We start from the raw sequence: 17,294 nt of genomic DNA, 5'->3' as shown, positions 1-17,294 counted from the left end.
CAGATTATTTCTAGCCTTTTTAGTTTATAATGTTCTTTCTTTCTTTCTTTCTTTCTTTATTTATTTCTTTATTTATTTCTTTATTTATTTGTCAAACAATTATAGGGTGATAATTTGTACATATAAAACATTAGATAAGTAATGATAAAAAGTAGACAATAGGACAGGGACGGTAGGCACAATACCCATCTATCGATAGGTTTGCAGTTTCTCTTGTATATAATATTTCAGATTTGTTTCTTTTGAAATATTCCTAAGAAAGCTGAGAGGGAGCTTTTCAGTTTTAATTAATTTTTATTTGGAATACAGTATTCGTAATGATTCAATCAATTATACCATCAATCCCAGGCTGGGTAGAAGTCTGATGTATCTCTGTCTTGCAGTTCATAAGTCATTTTAGTTAGTTCTGCACATTCATGTATTTTATTTATGAGGTGTAAGGTAGATGGGGCATTATTTTCCTTCCAATATTTTCCACCTCATTGCTTTTTCAAAAAGAAAAATCAATCCCAAATTGTCATCAGGATTTGTGGGATGAGAGGGGAAGGAGTTCAAAACTTAGATTACTTCCAAACCTTTGATTAGCTGTATCGTAACTTCTTTTACATGTGTTTGAAAGAAATAAAAGCTTGAATGAGAAATCAGCAGCTCACCTTCCAAATCCTCCTTTTCAAAATGCGTCTTGAGGATGGAGCGTGTTCCTCCCTGGTCCACCACCGCCTCTTCATCATTCCTCTGCAACATAAAAGTGGCCGTAGATATCATTTCCCAGCATGCTGAAATTCTGAATCATTTATTTTAACACAACAATTCAAAGAACCATCTGAATAAGCACTGCCGGCTCTAATGAAAAGATAATGCAGTGTCTTCTTCCCATCAGCACCAAAAGAAATAAAAATGCCTCTAAGAAGTAGATTTCACCATTCCCTGCTGCTGTTTTAAAGACTGGTTCCACTCTGGAAAACTGAACATGGTCATCCTAAATAGATAGCCTTAACACTTCCATTTAACTTCACAGAGGCCTCTGCTGATATAATGGTTTCTCTGCTTATGCTAATGAAGATCTGACTGCCTAGCATAAGGTTAATTAGCACGTAAAATGACAAAACAGGATGTGTTAGGCCACTAAGCAATACTGACATGTTGCCTGAGAGCGCCAAATGGGACAAAAGGTGATAGGCTACTTCATTTATATAGGGCAGATCTCACCAAGGAAACTACAACTGCATCTTAAGTGGTTGGAGTTAATCATTTAAGCTCTAAAATGGCATGCCGCTATTCTACATATTCAATTTTTGTAACCGCCCATCTCAGTCGATGACTCTGTCACTGTGAAAACCACTGCAAACTTTTTAAATGAATTATCATGGCCAGTGAATGAGATGGTTCTGCAACCCAACAAGATAGACACAAACTTCAGAGGATAATCAGAACTGCAGAAAAAACAATTACTGCCAATCTGCCTTCCATTGAAGACCTGTATACAGCACCAGTCAAAAAGAGAGTTGTGAAAACATCCTGGACACAAACTGCTTCAACTCCTACCCTCATAATGACACTATAATGCACTGCACATAAGAACAACTAGACACAAGAAGAGTGTTTCCCCAAATGCCAGAATGCCATCACTCTATTAAACAAATAATTCCCTCAACACTGTCAAACTATGTCTTAAATTTGCATTACTATTTATCTTCTCACCATTCCCATCACCCATCTCCTCCTACAAATGACTGTAAATTCGTGGCTTGTATCCTTATAATTTATATTGACTGGTTCCTAATATGATTTGATTGCTTATATGTACCCGGATTATCATTAATCTGGATAGGTCAACCATAGATAATATAAGGATAAAGTGTTGGGGGTTTGGGGATGACACTATGGAGTCCGGTAATGAGTTCCACGCTTCGACAACTCGGTTACTGAAGTCATATTTTTTACAGTCAAGTTTGGAGTGGTTAATATTAAGTTTAAATCTGTTGTGTGCTCTTGTGTTGTTGTGGTTGATGCTGAAGTAGTCGCCGATAGGCAGGACGTTGCAGCATATGTGGGCAATACTTAGATCTTATTTAAGGCATCTTAGTTCTAGGCTTTCTAGGCCCAGGATTAAGTGTTATACCTTATGACTCTTGACAAACTTATCTTTTCTCTATGTACACTGAGAGCATGTGTACAAAGACAAATTTCTTGTGTGTCCAATCTCACTTGGCTAATAAAATTCTATTCTGTTCTGTTCTGTTCTATTCTAAAATTAGGCTTAGGAATCTATTATCAGTGCATCCTATTCATGATACATGACCTGATAGTCATGTATCAGGGATATCACATAGCCATTCCGAGTCTCCGGAGAGGGGAGGCATACAAATCTAAATAATAATAATAATAATAATAATAATAATAATAATAATAATAATAATAATAATAATAATAATATCAGGAATATAATATATACCCGGATACATGGTCGTTCATGACACATGAATTCAATTCAATTTATTAGATTTGTATGCCTCCCTTCTCCGAAAACTCAAATATATGGATATTTGATATAACCAGAGCAACCACCAAAGAGGTGCTGAGTCATATAAAACCAGACTCTTCATTAGAAGCCTAAATCACAAGACCATGCCTGATTTACTTTGGCCATGTCATGCATGCAAATTCATTGGAGAAGTCAATGATGCTAGGAATGGTGGTTAGTGGAACAAGAAGGAGGGGCAAGCAAAGAACATGGTGGCTTGATAACATCAAAACTGATCGATGAACATCCAACAACTGTACGAAGCTCATCTTGAAGGATAGCATGGGCAGCACCTGCCTATAAAGTCACACACACAACTGAATGGCTAAACAACATCCATGATACCAGCAGTAACTGAATTCGACATAAAGATGTTAGTTAAGATTTCTGTTCACACACTGTCTCTTTATTACTATAACACTATTCATAATGACTAATCATGCTGTTTTAGTTCATAGGAACAGAATCACGATTTCCATCTTGAATAATTCTCGTGTATTATTGCCAGATCTTCTCATCACAAGTAAGTCTGAAAAATCTCTCTGATCCTGTATTTTCACATGAAGAGCTTTGCCACTGACTGGCGTTTTCAAAGTTTCATTTGGTAAAAAAATATAATATAGTGTTGTGATGTTTAGTATTTCTTATGCTCTGCAGGAAGCCTGGGAAAATGCCAAATACAAGGATGACACGCAACTTGCTATTCTTACTAGGCATTACAACAAGGGGACTCAGGAAGAAATGTAGGTCAATGGTAGTCATACATCTCCTTGGAACAGTTAATCAAGTGTTCATCTACTGATAATGCAAAGGTTGCATGTTGCAATTGATATACAATCTTCCCTTATTCTCCTCCACCATACCTCTACTTCAAATCACAGTTTGCAACTACAGGAGCTTTTGTCACTATGTACAAGCTGCCATTATATATGCTAGGTGGTTGGAGTGAGCTGCTGTTAGTTCTAACTGTCAGTAGTATCAAAAGAAGAGATAAACTCTCAAGTCAAGTGGTCTCAACTATTTCCAGGGAGCTAATGACCTATCTTCAGAGTGCTAAAGACCAGATGACTGCAAGGAATATAGATCCATCCATTTCCACCATTCAGTCAAAACTGAAGAAGCTACTTGGATGAAAAGTAGTGGTGAAATCCATTCTTTTACCACCAATTCTGTGGGTGTGGCTTGGTGGTTGTGGAGTGACTTGGTGGGCGTGGCTTGGTGGGCATGGCAGGGGAAGGATACTGCAAAATCTCCATTCCCATCTCACTCTGGGGTCAGACCGAAGTGGTATTTACCAGTTCTGCAAACTATTCAAAATTTCCACTACCGGTTCTCCAGAACCTGTCAGAACCTGCTGGATTTCACCTCTGATGAGAAATAAAACATCTTCAAGGAAAAACAAATAAAGTCCAGTTGCCTTTTGAAAAAACACCTTTGGGATAAGAAATGAAAAGCTTCCACTGAACCAATCATGAAACTCATTCAGGTAATGCAGACATAAAAACAACTAGTATAATTTGGATCCTTCTCTTTTAAGAAGCCATAATGCTAAGATGTAAGGTTTTTATTTTTGGAGATCTGCTTAGTGTATATAGCTAATATTTTACTGATTGATTTAGCAAATTTTTATGCCACCCATCACACCTGTGCCTCTTATAATTATATATTACATATATTTTTGTATTGTTTAAATTTTTACTCTGTTGTAATCGGCTCAGAGCTTCCTGACTGGGAGGGAGCTATAAAAAACCTGCAAATTAATAAATAATTCTGCATGATGCGCTGACTGTGTCTCTAGGGCTTATTCTACATTCCACTGTTTAAAATTTTGGGTAGAATAATATGCAAACCAGGCCAGTGTCTCATTTAAAAAAAACCTGTGGGTTTGCATGTGTCATCTAACCATTCCTCCTTTAGAAATGTAGGTCTATAATACAATTGCTGATTTAAATATCACTGTACTGTAGTTCATGCCATTATGACCAGTGAAGTACTTTATATGAAACATATAATAATAAATTATTATTATTAATTATTATTATTATAAGAAAACCTGAACAGGCACTCACTACCAAGATGCATTTTCGGTAATGAAATCCCATCTTTTCTGTGCCGTTTATTTTAGGCATTTGGACAAATCCAGAGCAAACAGCTCTTTTACTGCATTATTAATCTGTATGCATTACAATCTGTATTTCTAGACATTTATTATGCTCAGCACTATATTCACGTTGATCGGCGCAACAATTAGCTTCATTAAAGCCAAAGAGGAGCATGCTAATAGAACATATGGATAGCTCAGAGCACAGAAGAAGACATCTTTTCAAAGGTTATCAAGTTCTTGTCTTGGTTGTAGAAACTAACAAACCCCTGCAAGCTGTCCATGAGATGAAAGCCATTGTGCCCTACTGATTTATTAGGCTAAGATTTATTCACCCATCTGATGCTGCCTCTATCCTGCCTTTTTACAAACGTAATGATATTATCCCTCTGAATGTGATAAATGTAGTCCTTGGTTAATGATGGTAATTGGAGCCAGAAACTCTCTTGTCATTGAGTGACACGGTTCTAAAGCACAATGTCACATAGCCGCTTTGGCTTACAATGGCAGTTCTGGCAGTTCCAATTGCCCTTGTTAAGCAAAATCCCACGGGGTTCATTAGGTGCAACAACATCTGATCGCCATTTGCAACCTGCTGCCAGCAATCCCATTCACTCTTGTTTTGTCAGACGCTGGCAGTGAAGATCACAAATGGCAACTGTGGGAATGATGCCACTGATACAATTGTGAGCTGGTTGCCAAGCACTCAAATCACAATCCCATGACTGCCAGGATCGTGCAAGGGCTGCAAACCTCTTCAATGCCATCGTAACTTTAAGCAGTTGCTGAAGGAGTAACTATTAAAAGAGAGGATCGCCTGCATTATATTCCACATTTTTCCACTGTTGACCTCTCCCGATTCCTAAGAGGTCAGTAAGGGGTGTGCATAAGTGCACCAGCGTGCCTTCAGTCCCCTGTCTTAATTTTTTTTTTTTAGTATTATCATGTATATAAATATTATTATATCTTTGTATACCACCAATACATACTTGGTCATATACATCAGGACACTTTAGCACTCTCCACCATCTTTTTTTACTAGTAAGTTTATTAAATAATATAACTACAACAAGGAAAAATAATACAAGTGAAAAAAACCTTTAAAAAATACAGAGAAAAATAGAATGTGCAGAAAAGAAAGAGGGAAAAAGAAACAAATAGAAAAATAGGAAAGAAAAAATAAGAATATGGTAAAGAAAAGGCAATATATAAAGAAGTGCCTTCCGGCCTGCATCATGTCTGAACAATTTTAGTAACATAGACTCTTAAAATATTACAAATGATCTCTTTTTCCCATATCCAGTCTCTTATCTTTAAACAAATTCATAAAGACGTATTACTCAATAAATTCAATGAACTCTATTAAGGGTTACCAAAGGTAACAATATATCTATAATTTGTATCCTTTATCAACTAAGCCAACTTTATATTCCTTTCCTTTTTACTTGTTACTCTTCCATACCATCTTTTAGATACAATCTATAGATGCAGATGCTACTGAAATTAATTTCTGGGTCCGTTGTTCAAAAATATATTTCAATATACAGTGATCCCTCGATCATCGCGAGGGTTCCGTTCCAGGACCCCTCGCGAAGATCGATTTTTCGCGAAGTAGCGGTGCGGAAGTAAAAACACCATCTGCGCGTGCGCAGATGGTGTTTTTGCTTCCACTGCCGGCCGCCCTTCGCCCGCCCACCCCGTTGCTCGCGCCTGGGGTGGCGCGTTGCTGGGGAAAGCGCGCGCGCCTTGGGGACTCCCTAGGTCCGCTCCCCAGCTGGGGAGCGGACCTAGGGAGTCCCCAAGCGCGCGCGCATTCCCCAGCAACGCGCGCGCGGTGGGGACTCCCTCCCCAGCTGGGGAGCGGACCTAGGGAGTCCCCAAGCGCGCGCGCATTCCCCAGCAACGCGCGCACGGTGGGGACTCCCTCCCCAGCTGGGGAGCGGACCTAGGGAGTCCCCAAGCGCGCGCGCATTCCCCAGCAATGCGCGCGGGGTGGGGACTCCCTCCCCAGCTGGGGAGCGGACCTAGGGAGTCCCCAAGCGCGCGCGCATTCCCCAGCAACGCGCGCGGGGTGGGGACTCCCTCCCCAGCTGGGGAGCGGACCTAGGGAGTCCCCAAGCGCGCGCGCTTTCCCCAGCAACGCGCGCGCGGTGGGGACTCCCTCCCCAGCTGGGGAGCGGACCTAGGGAGTCCCCAAGCGCGCGCGCTTTCCCCAGCAACGCGCGCGCGCTGGGAAGCAGAGTTAGGGTGTCCCCAGGCTCGCGCGCACCGCCCGCCCGCCCACGCTGTTGCTGGCTCCGCTTCCCAGCTGGGAGGCGGAGGTGGGGTTTCCCGCGCGCGTGCCGCCCGCCCGCCCACGCCGTTGCTCGCGCCGATGCTGTCTTACCAGGGCAAGAGGGGGAAGACCCAGGGAAGCCTCTGCCCGGCGGGGAAACTCCACCATCACGCATGCGCAGATGGTGGAGTTTACTTCCGGGTTGAAAACTCGCGATATGGCGTTTCGCGAAACTCGAGATCGCGAAACTCGAGGGATCACTGTATCCAATCTTAAAATATTTTACTACATTCTGTAATTGTAAGTCAGGTTTGAATGTTATTATTTAATTGCATTCTTTAGTTCCTCTTCTTCCCTCAAGTGTCCAATTTTTAATATAGTTTTTATTCAAAACATGTATTTTGAATATATACTGCAGTGGCGCAGAACACAGTACTGCAGGCTACTTCTCCTGAGTGCCGACTGCCTGCAATTTGGCAGTTCAAATCTCTCCAGGCTCAAAGATGACTCATTCTTCCATCCTTCTAAAATGGGCAAAATGAGGACCCAAATTGTTGGGGGACAATATACTGACTCTGTAAACTGCTTGGAGAGGACTCTAAAGCCCTTTGAAGCAGTATATAAAGTCTAAGCACTATTGATATTATATCTGTAATTCCAAAGTCTTGTTTCAAATGTATGTGGACCTTTAGTGCATTTGTAACTTTCTAAAATCCAAATTTTAATCAACTTATACCACATACTATTTTATATGTGGATAAACATTTGGGATATTACAGATAATAATATAATATCATTACCAAAACTGATCAATGTCATTACAGCAATATAGCTTATATTCACACTATTCTCTTAATAGGAAAACTCTGTTTTTCTTCATTTGGAATAAAAGAAATGCATCTGGATCATAATGTTGTAATGATATTGTACATATTTTTATTATATATACTGTATATATATATGCAAAGCAAAGTATATTGCATTCAAAACATAACTCACAAAATCCTTGAAACACCCTCCTTGTAATACCCATTGCAAATCAATTGATCCAATGTTTTTAATCATACATTTTACTTACAAAGCCCATTAGATTGTTGTACTGTATTTCCAAAGGTATTGGAAATACATGAAATTGATGGGAGTTTCCTCACACTTCAAAAACAGAACAGGCTGCAGAAACAAATGGGACCAGCACAGGAAACGCTGCATATAAGATTGCAGCTCATAGTTAGCATCTCTGAAAGCTCATAAGACTTTTGAGGATGAAATAAATTATCTGTCAATAAAAATAGGTAGGTAGTTCTGTGTTAGCAAATACTTCAGAAGAAAAGGATTTAGGGGTAGTGATTTCTGACAGTCTCAAAATGGGTGAACAGTGCAGTCAGGCGGTAGGGAAAGCAAGTAGGATGCTTGGCTGCATAGCTAGAGGTATAACAAGCAGGAAGAGGGAGATTATGATCCCGCTATATAGAACGCTGGTGAGACCACATTTGGAATACTGTGTTCAGTTCTGGAGACCTCACCTACAAAAAGATATTGACAAAATTGAACGGGTCCAAAGACCGGCTACAAGAATGGTGGAAGGTCTTAAGTATAAAACGTATCAGGAAAGACTTAATGAACTCAATCTGTATAGTCTGGAGGACAGAAGGAAAAGGGGGGACATGATCGAAACATTTAAATATATTAAAGGGTTAAATAAGGTCCAGGAGGGAAGTGTTTTTAATAGAAAAGTGAACACAAGAACAAGGGGACACAATCTGAAGTTAGTTGGGGGAAAGATCAAAAGCAACATGAGAAAATATTATTTCACTGAAAGAGTAGTAGATCCTTGGAACAAACTTCCAGCAGACGTGGTAGATAAATCCACAGTAACTGAATTTAAACATGCCTGGGATAAACATATATCCATCCTAAGATAAAATACAGAAAATAGTATAAGGGCAGACTAGATGGACCAGGAGGTCTTTTTCTGCCGTCAGACTTCTATGTTTCTATGTTTCTATGAAAACTATAGGTTTCTAGTTCCTACACCAAGAACCTATGATCCTCCAATTGGCTGGACTGAAGGGGAAAAACATTAAATGATTTTAGATTAAATTAATGAGGTTTCTTTACTGGCAATGCTTTTAACCTCCAATAGTATATACTACCAGATTCTGAATTTAAATTCTTTCTAAGCTATAAAGCTGCAAATGCCTCCAATTACTGTCTCATCATGATTATATCTATCTGCTAATTACCATGTCCCCAAGATTTATTCAACTACTTCGTGGTGCCTTGAATCCTTATCCATTACAGAAACACACCATAATAAATACAACAACATTTATTGACTCAAACTGGAACTGTGTAACAATAGGCAATGCCTGTAATTTATAACCTGGGCCAGTGGTGGGTTGCTACCGGTGAGGTAGGTGACTGCGCACCTGTAGCGTCCACCAGATTGCACAAATTGGTGCCAGTCCCTTGGGCACTGCCATATTTTTCCTTTAATTTCCAGTCTTTTTTGCTTTCAGAAGCAAAATCTCACGAGAGGACGCTTGCACACGTGAGATTTTGGCAATTTTGGGCTTCCGCTGGAATCTTGTGCTTGCGCACATCCCCTTGTGAGATTTTGACATGTTTTTATTTCCTGCACATGCATAGAAGCAAAATCATTCTGGGGATGCGCACATGTGCACAGTGCGCATACGCATGCAAGATCCTCCATGCTGCGTGTGCAGCACACCAGTAGCAGCCAATAAGAGCAATCCAATCCTTCCCTGGGCCCACAGGGAATTAACCAATCATAATACAGTACTTGAAAAGGCCCGCCCAAATATGAATTGCTAAGTAGGGTAAATGGGAGAGGCAGACAGAAGTGGCTTCAAAACAACAGCTCTTTATTTGGCAACTATTTACAATCCAGCAAAGGCTCTGTCTGACAGCTAGCCCTTTAATAGGGAGCTGTCAGACGTCTTAGCCAATGAGCACACAGTATTCTCCTGCCAGAATGGAGGACCTGACTGAAGCCTACGTGTATCTAACATAAATGTTTCCCTCCAAAACAGTTGGAGTTAACAGTTAGGGTCATCTAAGCAGGGGTCTCCAACCTTTTTGGATCACCAAGGTCATACTTTTAAATCCCACGGACCACCAAATTTATAATTTTAAGTCCTGAAGACCACTAATATGATTTTTTAAAGATAAATACATTTGTAAAATCGGAGAACTTCCATTTTATTAATATGAAATGCACCTATTTAATATCACAAAATTATAAATGCTTATTTAATTATAACAAAATCATAAATGCTTATTTAATCATAACAAAACCTTTAAAGCTTGTTTAATTGTAACAAAATTATTAAAGGTAGTGTAATTATTTAAAAAATAATTGAAGCTTATTTGACGGTGGCTTGCCAATGTTGTTGGGAAAGTCAGTCCCACATTCCAGAGCTGTAGCTGTAGTCCCTTCCCTCCCTTCCCTTTCCTTTCCTTTCTTTTTCCTGGACTGGATTAATTGCTCTCAGCCATATCTCGTTCAAGGGCCAAGATTTCTCCATGGACCACAAAAATTTTCTCATGGACTACCAGTGCTACACGGACCACAGGTTGGTGATCTGTGATCTAAAGTTTAGTTTCACTTTAGCAGGGCTTAACACAACTATATATATTCAATACATAACAATTACTACCTTAATTCCTACCCTCAAAACGTTGCTACAGAGCACTGCACACCAAGACAACTAGACACAAGAACAGTGTTTTTCCGAATGCCATCACTCTACTAAACAAATAATCCCTGAGCACTGTCAGACTTTCTACTAAATCTGCACTTCTATTCTACTAGTTTTTCTCATCATTCCTTTCACCCATTTCCTCCCATGTTGACTGTATGACTGTAACTTGTTGCTTATATCCTAAGATTTTTATTAATATTGCTTCTTCATTGCTTATTTGACCCCTATGACAATCATTAAGTGTTGTACCACATGATTCTTGACAAATGTATATTTTATTTTATGTACGCTGAGAGCATATGCACCAAGACAAATTCCCTGTGTGTCCAATCACACTTGGCCAATAAAATTCTATTCTATTCTATTAAAATCTATACAATCAGCATGAACAGGACTGTAGTCCCCTTATGCTAACCAGGATTTGCCTCAGTTAATCTCCTTCATTTCAGGATCACGTCTGAGGGAGAGGATGGCTTTCCAAAGTACAAATATATAGGTACCACATTTACTACAATTGCAACAGGCCAAAGACCTTGGAGTGATGATATTGGTAGAATGCCAGGTTATTCAACTAAAACTTTCAAAATGTAAAAAGTTCAACACTCAAATGCCAGACCCAGTGGGAATTACCATTTCCCTTTGTGGCACAGATTCAAAAAAGGCATCGTGGGACATTTATGTTAACAGCCTGCTGATCAATCACGTCAGGGACCAATTCCTAGTGCCTGTTGGCATTGGGAATTACTTAGCTGGGCCATTTCTTTATGATAGCACATCTCGTACAGATTTCCACAAATATAAATCACCTCCATATATTCATTTCCTGTCTGTTATGACAGAACTCCCACACACATTATAAGTCTCTCCTTATCCAGATTTTCATTTACTGCTTTGCACAAACTTGATAATCAGCTTCTAAGTGCCTCTTTTTCACTTAAGGCCCTACTTCTAAACAACTATTGTTGTTTCCCATGTAAATGACAAGCTTTGTTTGTTTTGGGACCCTAATCAATAATGGCAATTTTCTACTGGCCATTCTCCCATAGCTGTATCATTAGCTGTATCATTAGCTTTAAATAATGATATAGTAACATCTTCCACTGCCTGAAAAAAGCAGCTGGGGAAAAAAAACAGGTGCTAAGGATAACAGGCCTCTCAATATTTCCAGCCTTTTCTTTCAGCAGCTGACTAGGAGCTGGAGGCGGAGGATTCGCACCCTTTCCAAAGATTTTTATTACAGACAAACTAATTTGCAGTTTGCCACCGGAAAAAAAAGTAAGCATATCATGAATTTCAACACAGTAGTAAGATGCAGAATATGAATTCCAACTCAATATAGTGGAATTGACAGACAAACTTTTTTTGGAGAAAGGGTAAGTGACTGGGTTCAGAATCCCGTGTTTTGTGAATGCGGCATGTTAGGTCTCTCATGCGTATATGACTCAAAACTACCGGAATGGTGAAATCTTGAAGAAAATGGCACTGTGCGGAAAAAGAAACTGGAGGAAGATGTGATGACCTATTTATTCCTTCTGAAAGCCTTTCATATAGGATTATGTTGTAGGAATATTGGGTTGATCATAGCTAACGTTACAGTGATTAAAGAAACAGACATGAAATTCCTGCCCTGATTACTCGGAATAAGGCCCGCTGAGATTTCTTCTGATTCTTCCATATGCTGAAAGAAAATAACGCACTGTCTGTAAAACAAGCTAAGGTTTAAAAATAATCTGCTATGAGTCATACACTCTGGGCTATCTTGGTTTCAAATTCAAATGCTCTGACTACTTGGTCAGAGTGCAGCTTATGCTTGTTCAGAAATAGTACGTCCTTTTTGCATTCTACACCAGAACTGAAGACCTATTCTAACAGTTCTTTTTTGGGGAGCGACTTATCTATCCTCTTCTCCTTATGTCCCTGCTATGAGTTCAAAGTTGTGTGCAATTATAGTAAAGCTAGAGCTACTTGCACAAACCTCATTCTTTTGGGAAGTGAAATAAAGTTGCTTTGGCCAAAAGAAAAGTCATTTTCATTTCATTTATTTCATTTATTCATTTGTCCAATACATAAATACATAGGAAGAAAATAGACATGTGATAATATAAAAGAGGGTGAAGGTGAACTTAGAGGAGAGGATATATGAAAGGAAGAGAATATATAAGATAGGTGAAAGAAAGGAAAGACAATTGGACAGGGGACGAAAGGCACACCAGTGCACTTATGTACGTCCCTTACTGGCCTCTTAGGAACCTGGAGAGGTCAATCGTGGAGAGTCTAAGGGAGAAGTGTTGGGGGTTAGGGGTTGACACAATTGAGTCCGGTAGTGAGTTCCAAGCTTCGATAACTCGATTGTTGAAATCATCTTTTTTACAGTCAAGTTTGGCACGGTTTGTATTAAGTTTGAATCTGTTGCGTGCTCTTGTGTTATTGCGGTTGAAGCTGAAGTAGTCATTGACTGGTAAGACATTGCAGCATATGATCTTGTGGGCAATGCTCAGATCGTGTTTTAGGCATCGTAGTTCTAGGCTTTCTAGGCCTAGGATTGTTAGTCTATTTTCGTAGGATATTCTGTTTCGAGTGGAGGAGTGAAGGGCTCTTCTGGTGAAATATCTTCGACATATAGAAATATGCATAAGTCCTGCACGTACAACATTTCTGCTGCATTTCAATACATTTGGGGATGCTGCCCCAATTGCATTACTAACAATGTTACATAACTACACACTAAGCATTCTTGGAATCTATACATGCCATATATATGCCCCACACAATTTCTAACGTACAGAAAGTAATAGCACCCTTCACTCCAAATCCTTTGAAGGAAGAATGGCCATAAATAAATTTGAAAGGTCTGAAATCTTGCAAGATAAACAAGACTCATGAGATCCTGCTGTTCTAGCATTAGATTTTACACAAGAACCATAAAAAGATGGCAAGGTCTGAGAAGTTCAGCATTTTTCTCACAAGACGTTGGCGATAAGGTTAGAAAATTTTCACAAAGAAATTATCCATTATTATTTTTTGAACGGAGTCTCTCACCAACCTATGAGATCACAAAAGGGCAAATCGTGTCTTTAACCAAGCCAAGTCACAAAGCAAATGTCACTTTTCATCTTAAATATGAAGTTGATAAGAAATAAGTTAACAGTGCAAACATGCCCATTAAAAGGTTGGTTATAAATGTATTCCCTATATTTCAATGATAAGAAAGTGCATCCCAGTCAAGCTTCATCAACAAGGTGATCCTGAGTCTAATGTTTCTTTATTGACTCTTCTCTATTTTTAATTTTTAAAAATAGTCTGTTGATATGAATGAGAATACTTTATTTATATATATATAGCTGTATCCAGGATGGGGAAGTGGAACAAACCCAGAGACACCTCCAGGGGGTAGCAATTCTGGTTTGCCCAGCATTTAGATCCACATAAGATTATTGATTGAAAATCTTAAGCAACTACATATGAAAAAGTAGTGATATGAGGAAAAAATTCTATTCAAGGATTCTATACAAAGCTGATTCTACCACCAAAGGAGAAAAATAACCATAAATTTAGAAGGAAGGAGCTTTATGAAACAGCAACAGAATAGAAGCTTCACACAAGGTGACTATGCAAAAGAGCATCAAAACAAGTATAGATCTGGCAATAGGAACTATAGGTAGTCCTTGACATACAACTGTAATTGAGCCAAGAATTAGTTGTAAGTTGAGCTGATTGTTAAACAAGTCACCCAATGTCCATGCTCAACTTTCCAATGGTCATTAAGTGAACCCCAAGGTAATTCAGTGAACCCAATCTAACCAGTGTGTATATTTTGCTGAAAATCAGAAGTAAATGCGGTTTTCTGACCCCACAAAAAAACCTTCATAAATTATGGTCATGTGACAGTGGGACACAGCAAATAACCACAAATGTAGACCAGTTATCAAGTGCCCAAACTGAGATCACGTAATTGCAAGGAGGATGCAGGTGATCATCAGAACTTCAAAACCCGGTCATAAATTGCCTTGGAGAGATCCATCATAACTCTGAACAGTCTGAACACTAAACTGTTGGGGACTACCTGTAATGAAACTGAATTCATAAAAGAAGATGGCACATTTCTTTCATACTTTGAACCTACAACTGTACCCTGGAAGCAAATTCCAATGAATTCAGGAGAACAGATTGGCAATAACAACAGCAGTCTTGGAATTTCATGTATTTATATTAATCTAATTAATGGTCAACAATCTTGTTTTATTATGACTCTGTTCATAAAGGAATAATCCCATTGACGAACCTCTACCACTAACTGACAGCATCTACTAAGAACTGAAAAGACTAGGTATTCTTCGAGCAATACATCAGGTTTCTTAATCCAGGGCCCATCATGTCTGAAGTACCACTGTTACTAATACCCCACTCCTGATGATAACTACTGAGTATATGCATAAAAACCTTTTTAAAACTAACCCAATATTTATATATTATTCACGTTATTAGTTCAGGTTATCACAGAAACACACACATATGCATATCCTGCCCAAGGAAAATTGTGTTCATATAGAAAGAGAAAAATAGTTTATTTTGGTCCAAGACCAGAGAAGACCAAGAAAACATGACAAGCACAATTTCAAAGAGAAATTGCATTAAATAAATTTTAAAATGAAGAAGCTGAATTGGATTGGAATCTATGTTATCGACCTTTATTTCACCTGAGATGCCTTTTGTTTCATACTTGTAGTAAGGTGGCTCCAGAAGCTAACTTTACCAAGCTTATAAGTAATAGTAGTAATAATAATAATAATAATAATAATAATAATAATAATAATAATAATAATAATAATAATTTATTAGATTTGTATGCAGCCCCTCTACGAAGACATTTGTATTTGAGCGAAATAAAAGAAATGACGTAAAATTTGTCTGATTTATTTACCCACAATGCTATTAGTAGAAGTGTAATTTGTAGATGAAGGGAATCCTTTTAAAAGGAGCATGATGAAATCCATGCCACCGATTCAACAGCCAACAGCCAAAAGCCAAGCATTTAGCCATTCTGAACATCTTTCTTGCACGAAGATAGAGCGTTTAATTGGAATAATAAACATCTATTGTGATAACCTCAAAGGAAGTAATTGCAAAGGTAAGAAGCCAGAGTAGAGATTTCAATGAAGTACCCTAAGATTCTGCATTGAACTATTCTGTTAAAATTCTTTGGTTTATAGGTGTTTCAAATAAACTGCTTTATTACTTCTTTGACATTTAAATCAGGGGTCTCCAACCTTGGCAACTTTAAGACTTGTAGACTTCAATTCCCAGAGTTCCTCAGCCAACTGAGGAATTCTGGAGTTGAAATTGACAGGTCTTAAAGTTTCCAAGGTTAGAGACTCTTGCTTTACATAATTCTATGAACACAAGAATGGTGACGAGCCATGCCCTCCCTTAGTTTCTTTTCCAAAGAGCTTATCCAGCTGGAATGGTGCTGATCATGTAAGTCAAGGGAGTTAAGTCTTTTGGACAAAATAACAGTTTTAGTCAACAAATGAGCCTACATTCTCAAAGCAGACTTCAAAAGGAGGGGGGGGAACGGGTTTCAATGCGCAGAACAGCCTTTGAGCTTGCTTGTTTTCTTGCAGATGTTTCAGGGTTAAAATACTCCTGGTTTGCTCGTACCTGTCAGTCATTGGCGAGCCAGTCACAAAGGCAGTGTGAGGCTCCGCCCACCCACCCAGATGCCCCTTGCACATGTGCAGAAGGTAAAAATCCATATGGTGGCATCTGGGTGGGTGGGCGAAGCCTCACGCTGCCTTCACGACCGGCTCTCCAATGACTGAGAGGCACGAACGAACCAGGACCATTTCACCCCGAGATGTTTCATTACCCATCATTACCCTGATCATGTTACCTAGTCCGGGTAATGAAATGTTGACAAGAAACCCAATCTCAGAGAACACCAAGTATCCGTCATTTCAACCATGAAGTACAAATATTTTCCTTTACTGATACCCAACAGAGTGTTCCCAAACTCACCCTCAGAAATATAGACTGCATTTTTTTAGTCTCCATAAGCATAGTTTCAGCTTTCACAAAGGATTGTGGAAATATATTTGAAAAATAAGACATTTAAGCTGCGTTTTGATGAAATACAAGGAATACAGGCAGTCCTTGACAGTTCTTTTTAGCATTTAGACTTAGCATTTAGACGTATATACCACTTCATTGTGCTTTTACAGCCCTCTCTAAGTGGTTTACAGAATCAGCATATTGCCCCCAACAATCTGGGTCCTTATTTTACCCATCTCAGAAGGATGGAAGGCTGAGTCAACCTTGAGCCGTTGGTGAGATTTGAACTGAAGTACAGCTAGCAGTTAGCTGAAGTAGCCTGCAGTGCTGCACTCTAACCACTGCGCCACCCTGTTCATTTAGTGACCGTTCAAAATTACCACGGCACTGAAAAATGTGACTTTTGAAGACCATTTTTCAAAGTTATGACCTTTGCAGCATTCCCGTAATCCTGTGATCAGAACTCAGAACCTTGGCAACTGCTTCATATTTATGAGCCTTGCCGTGTCCCAAAGTCACGTGATCATCCTTTGTGACCTTCTGACAAGCACAGTCCATGGGGAAAGCAGTTTCACGTAACAACTGGGCTACTAACATATCAACTGCAGTGATTCACTTCAC

General features: G+C 39.2%; 1 protein-coding gene across 1 annotated transcript in view; it reads right to left on the bottom strand.

The window, feature by feature from the left end:
• SLC4A10 (solute carrier family 4 member 10) overlaps nucleotides 1-17,294 on the bottom strand; it is a 219,760-nt gene that overhangs the window by 130,563 nt on the left and 71,903 nt on the right. The window contains exon 3 of the mRNA XM_070731642.1: nucleotides 654-735. Coding sequence (XP_070587743.1) covers nucleotides 654-735 — 82 coding nt within the window. The remainder of the gene's footprint in view (nucleotides 1-653; nucleotides 736-17,294) is intronic.

Source organism: Erythrolamprus reginae, chromosome 1, assembly GCF_031021105.1.
Source record: "Erythrolamprus reginae isolate rEryReg1 chromosome 1, rEryReg1.hap1, whole genome shotgun sequence".
Lineage (NCBI taxonomy): Eukaryota > Metazoa > Chordata > Lepidosauria > Squamata > Dipsadidae > Erythrolamprus > Erythrolamprus reginae.
Note: the sequence above shows the minus strand (reverse complement) of the source record. Positions and strands in the feature narration are given on the sequence as shown.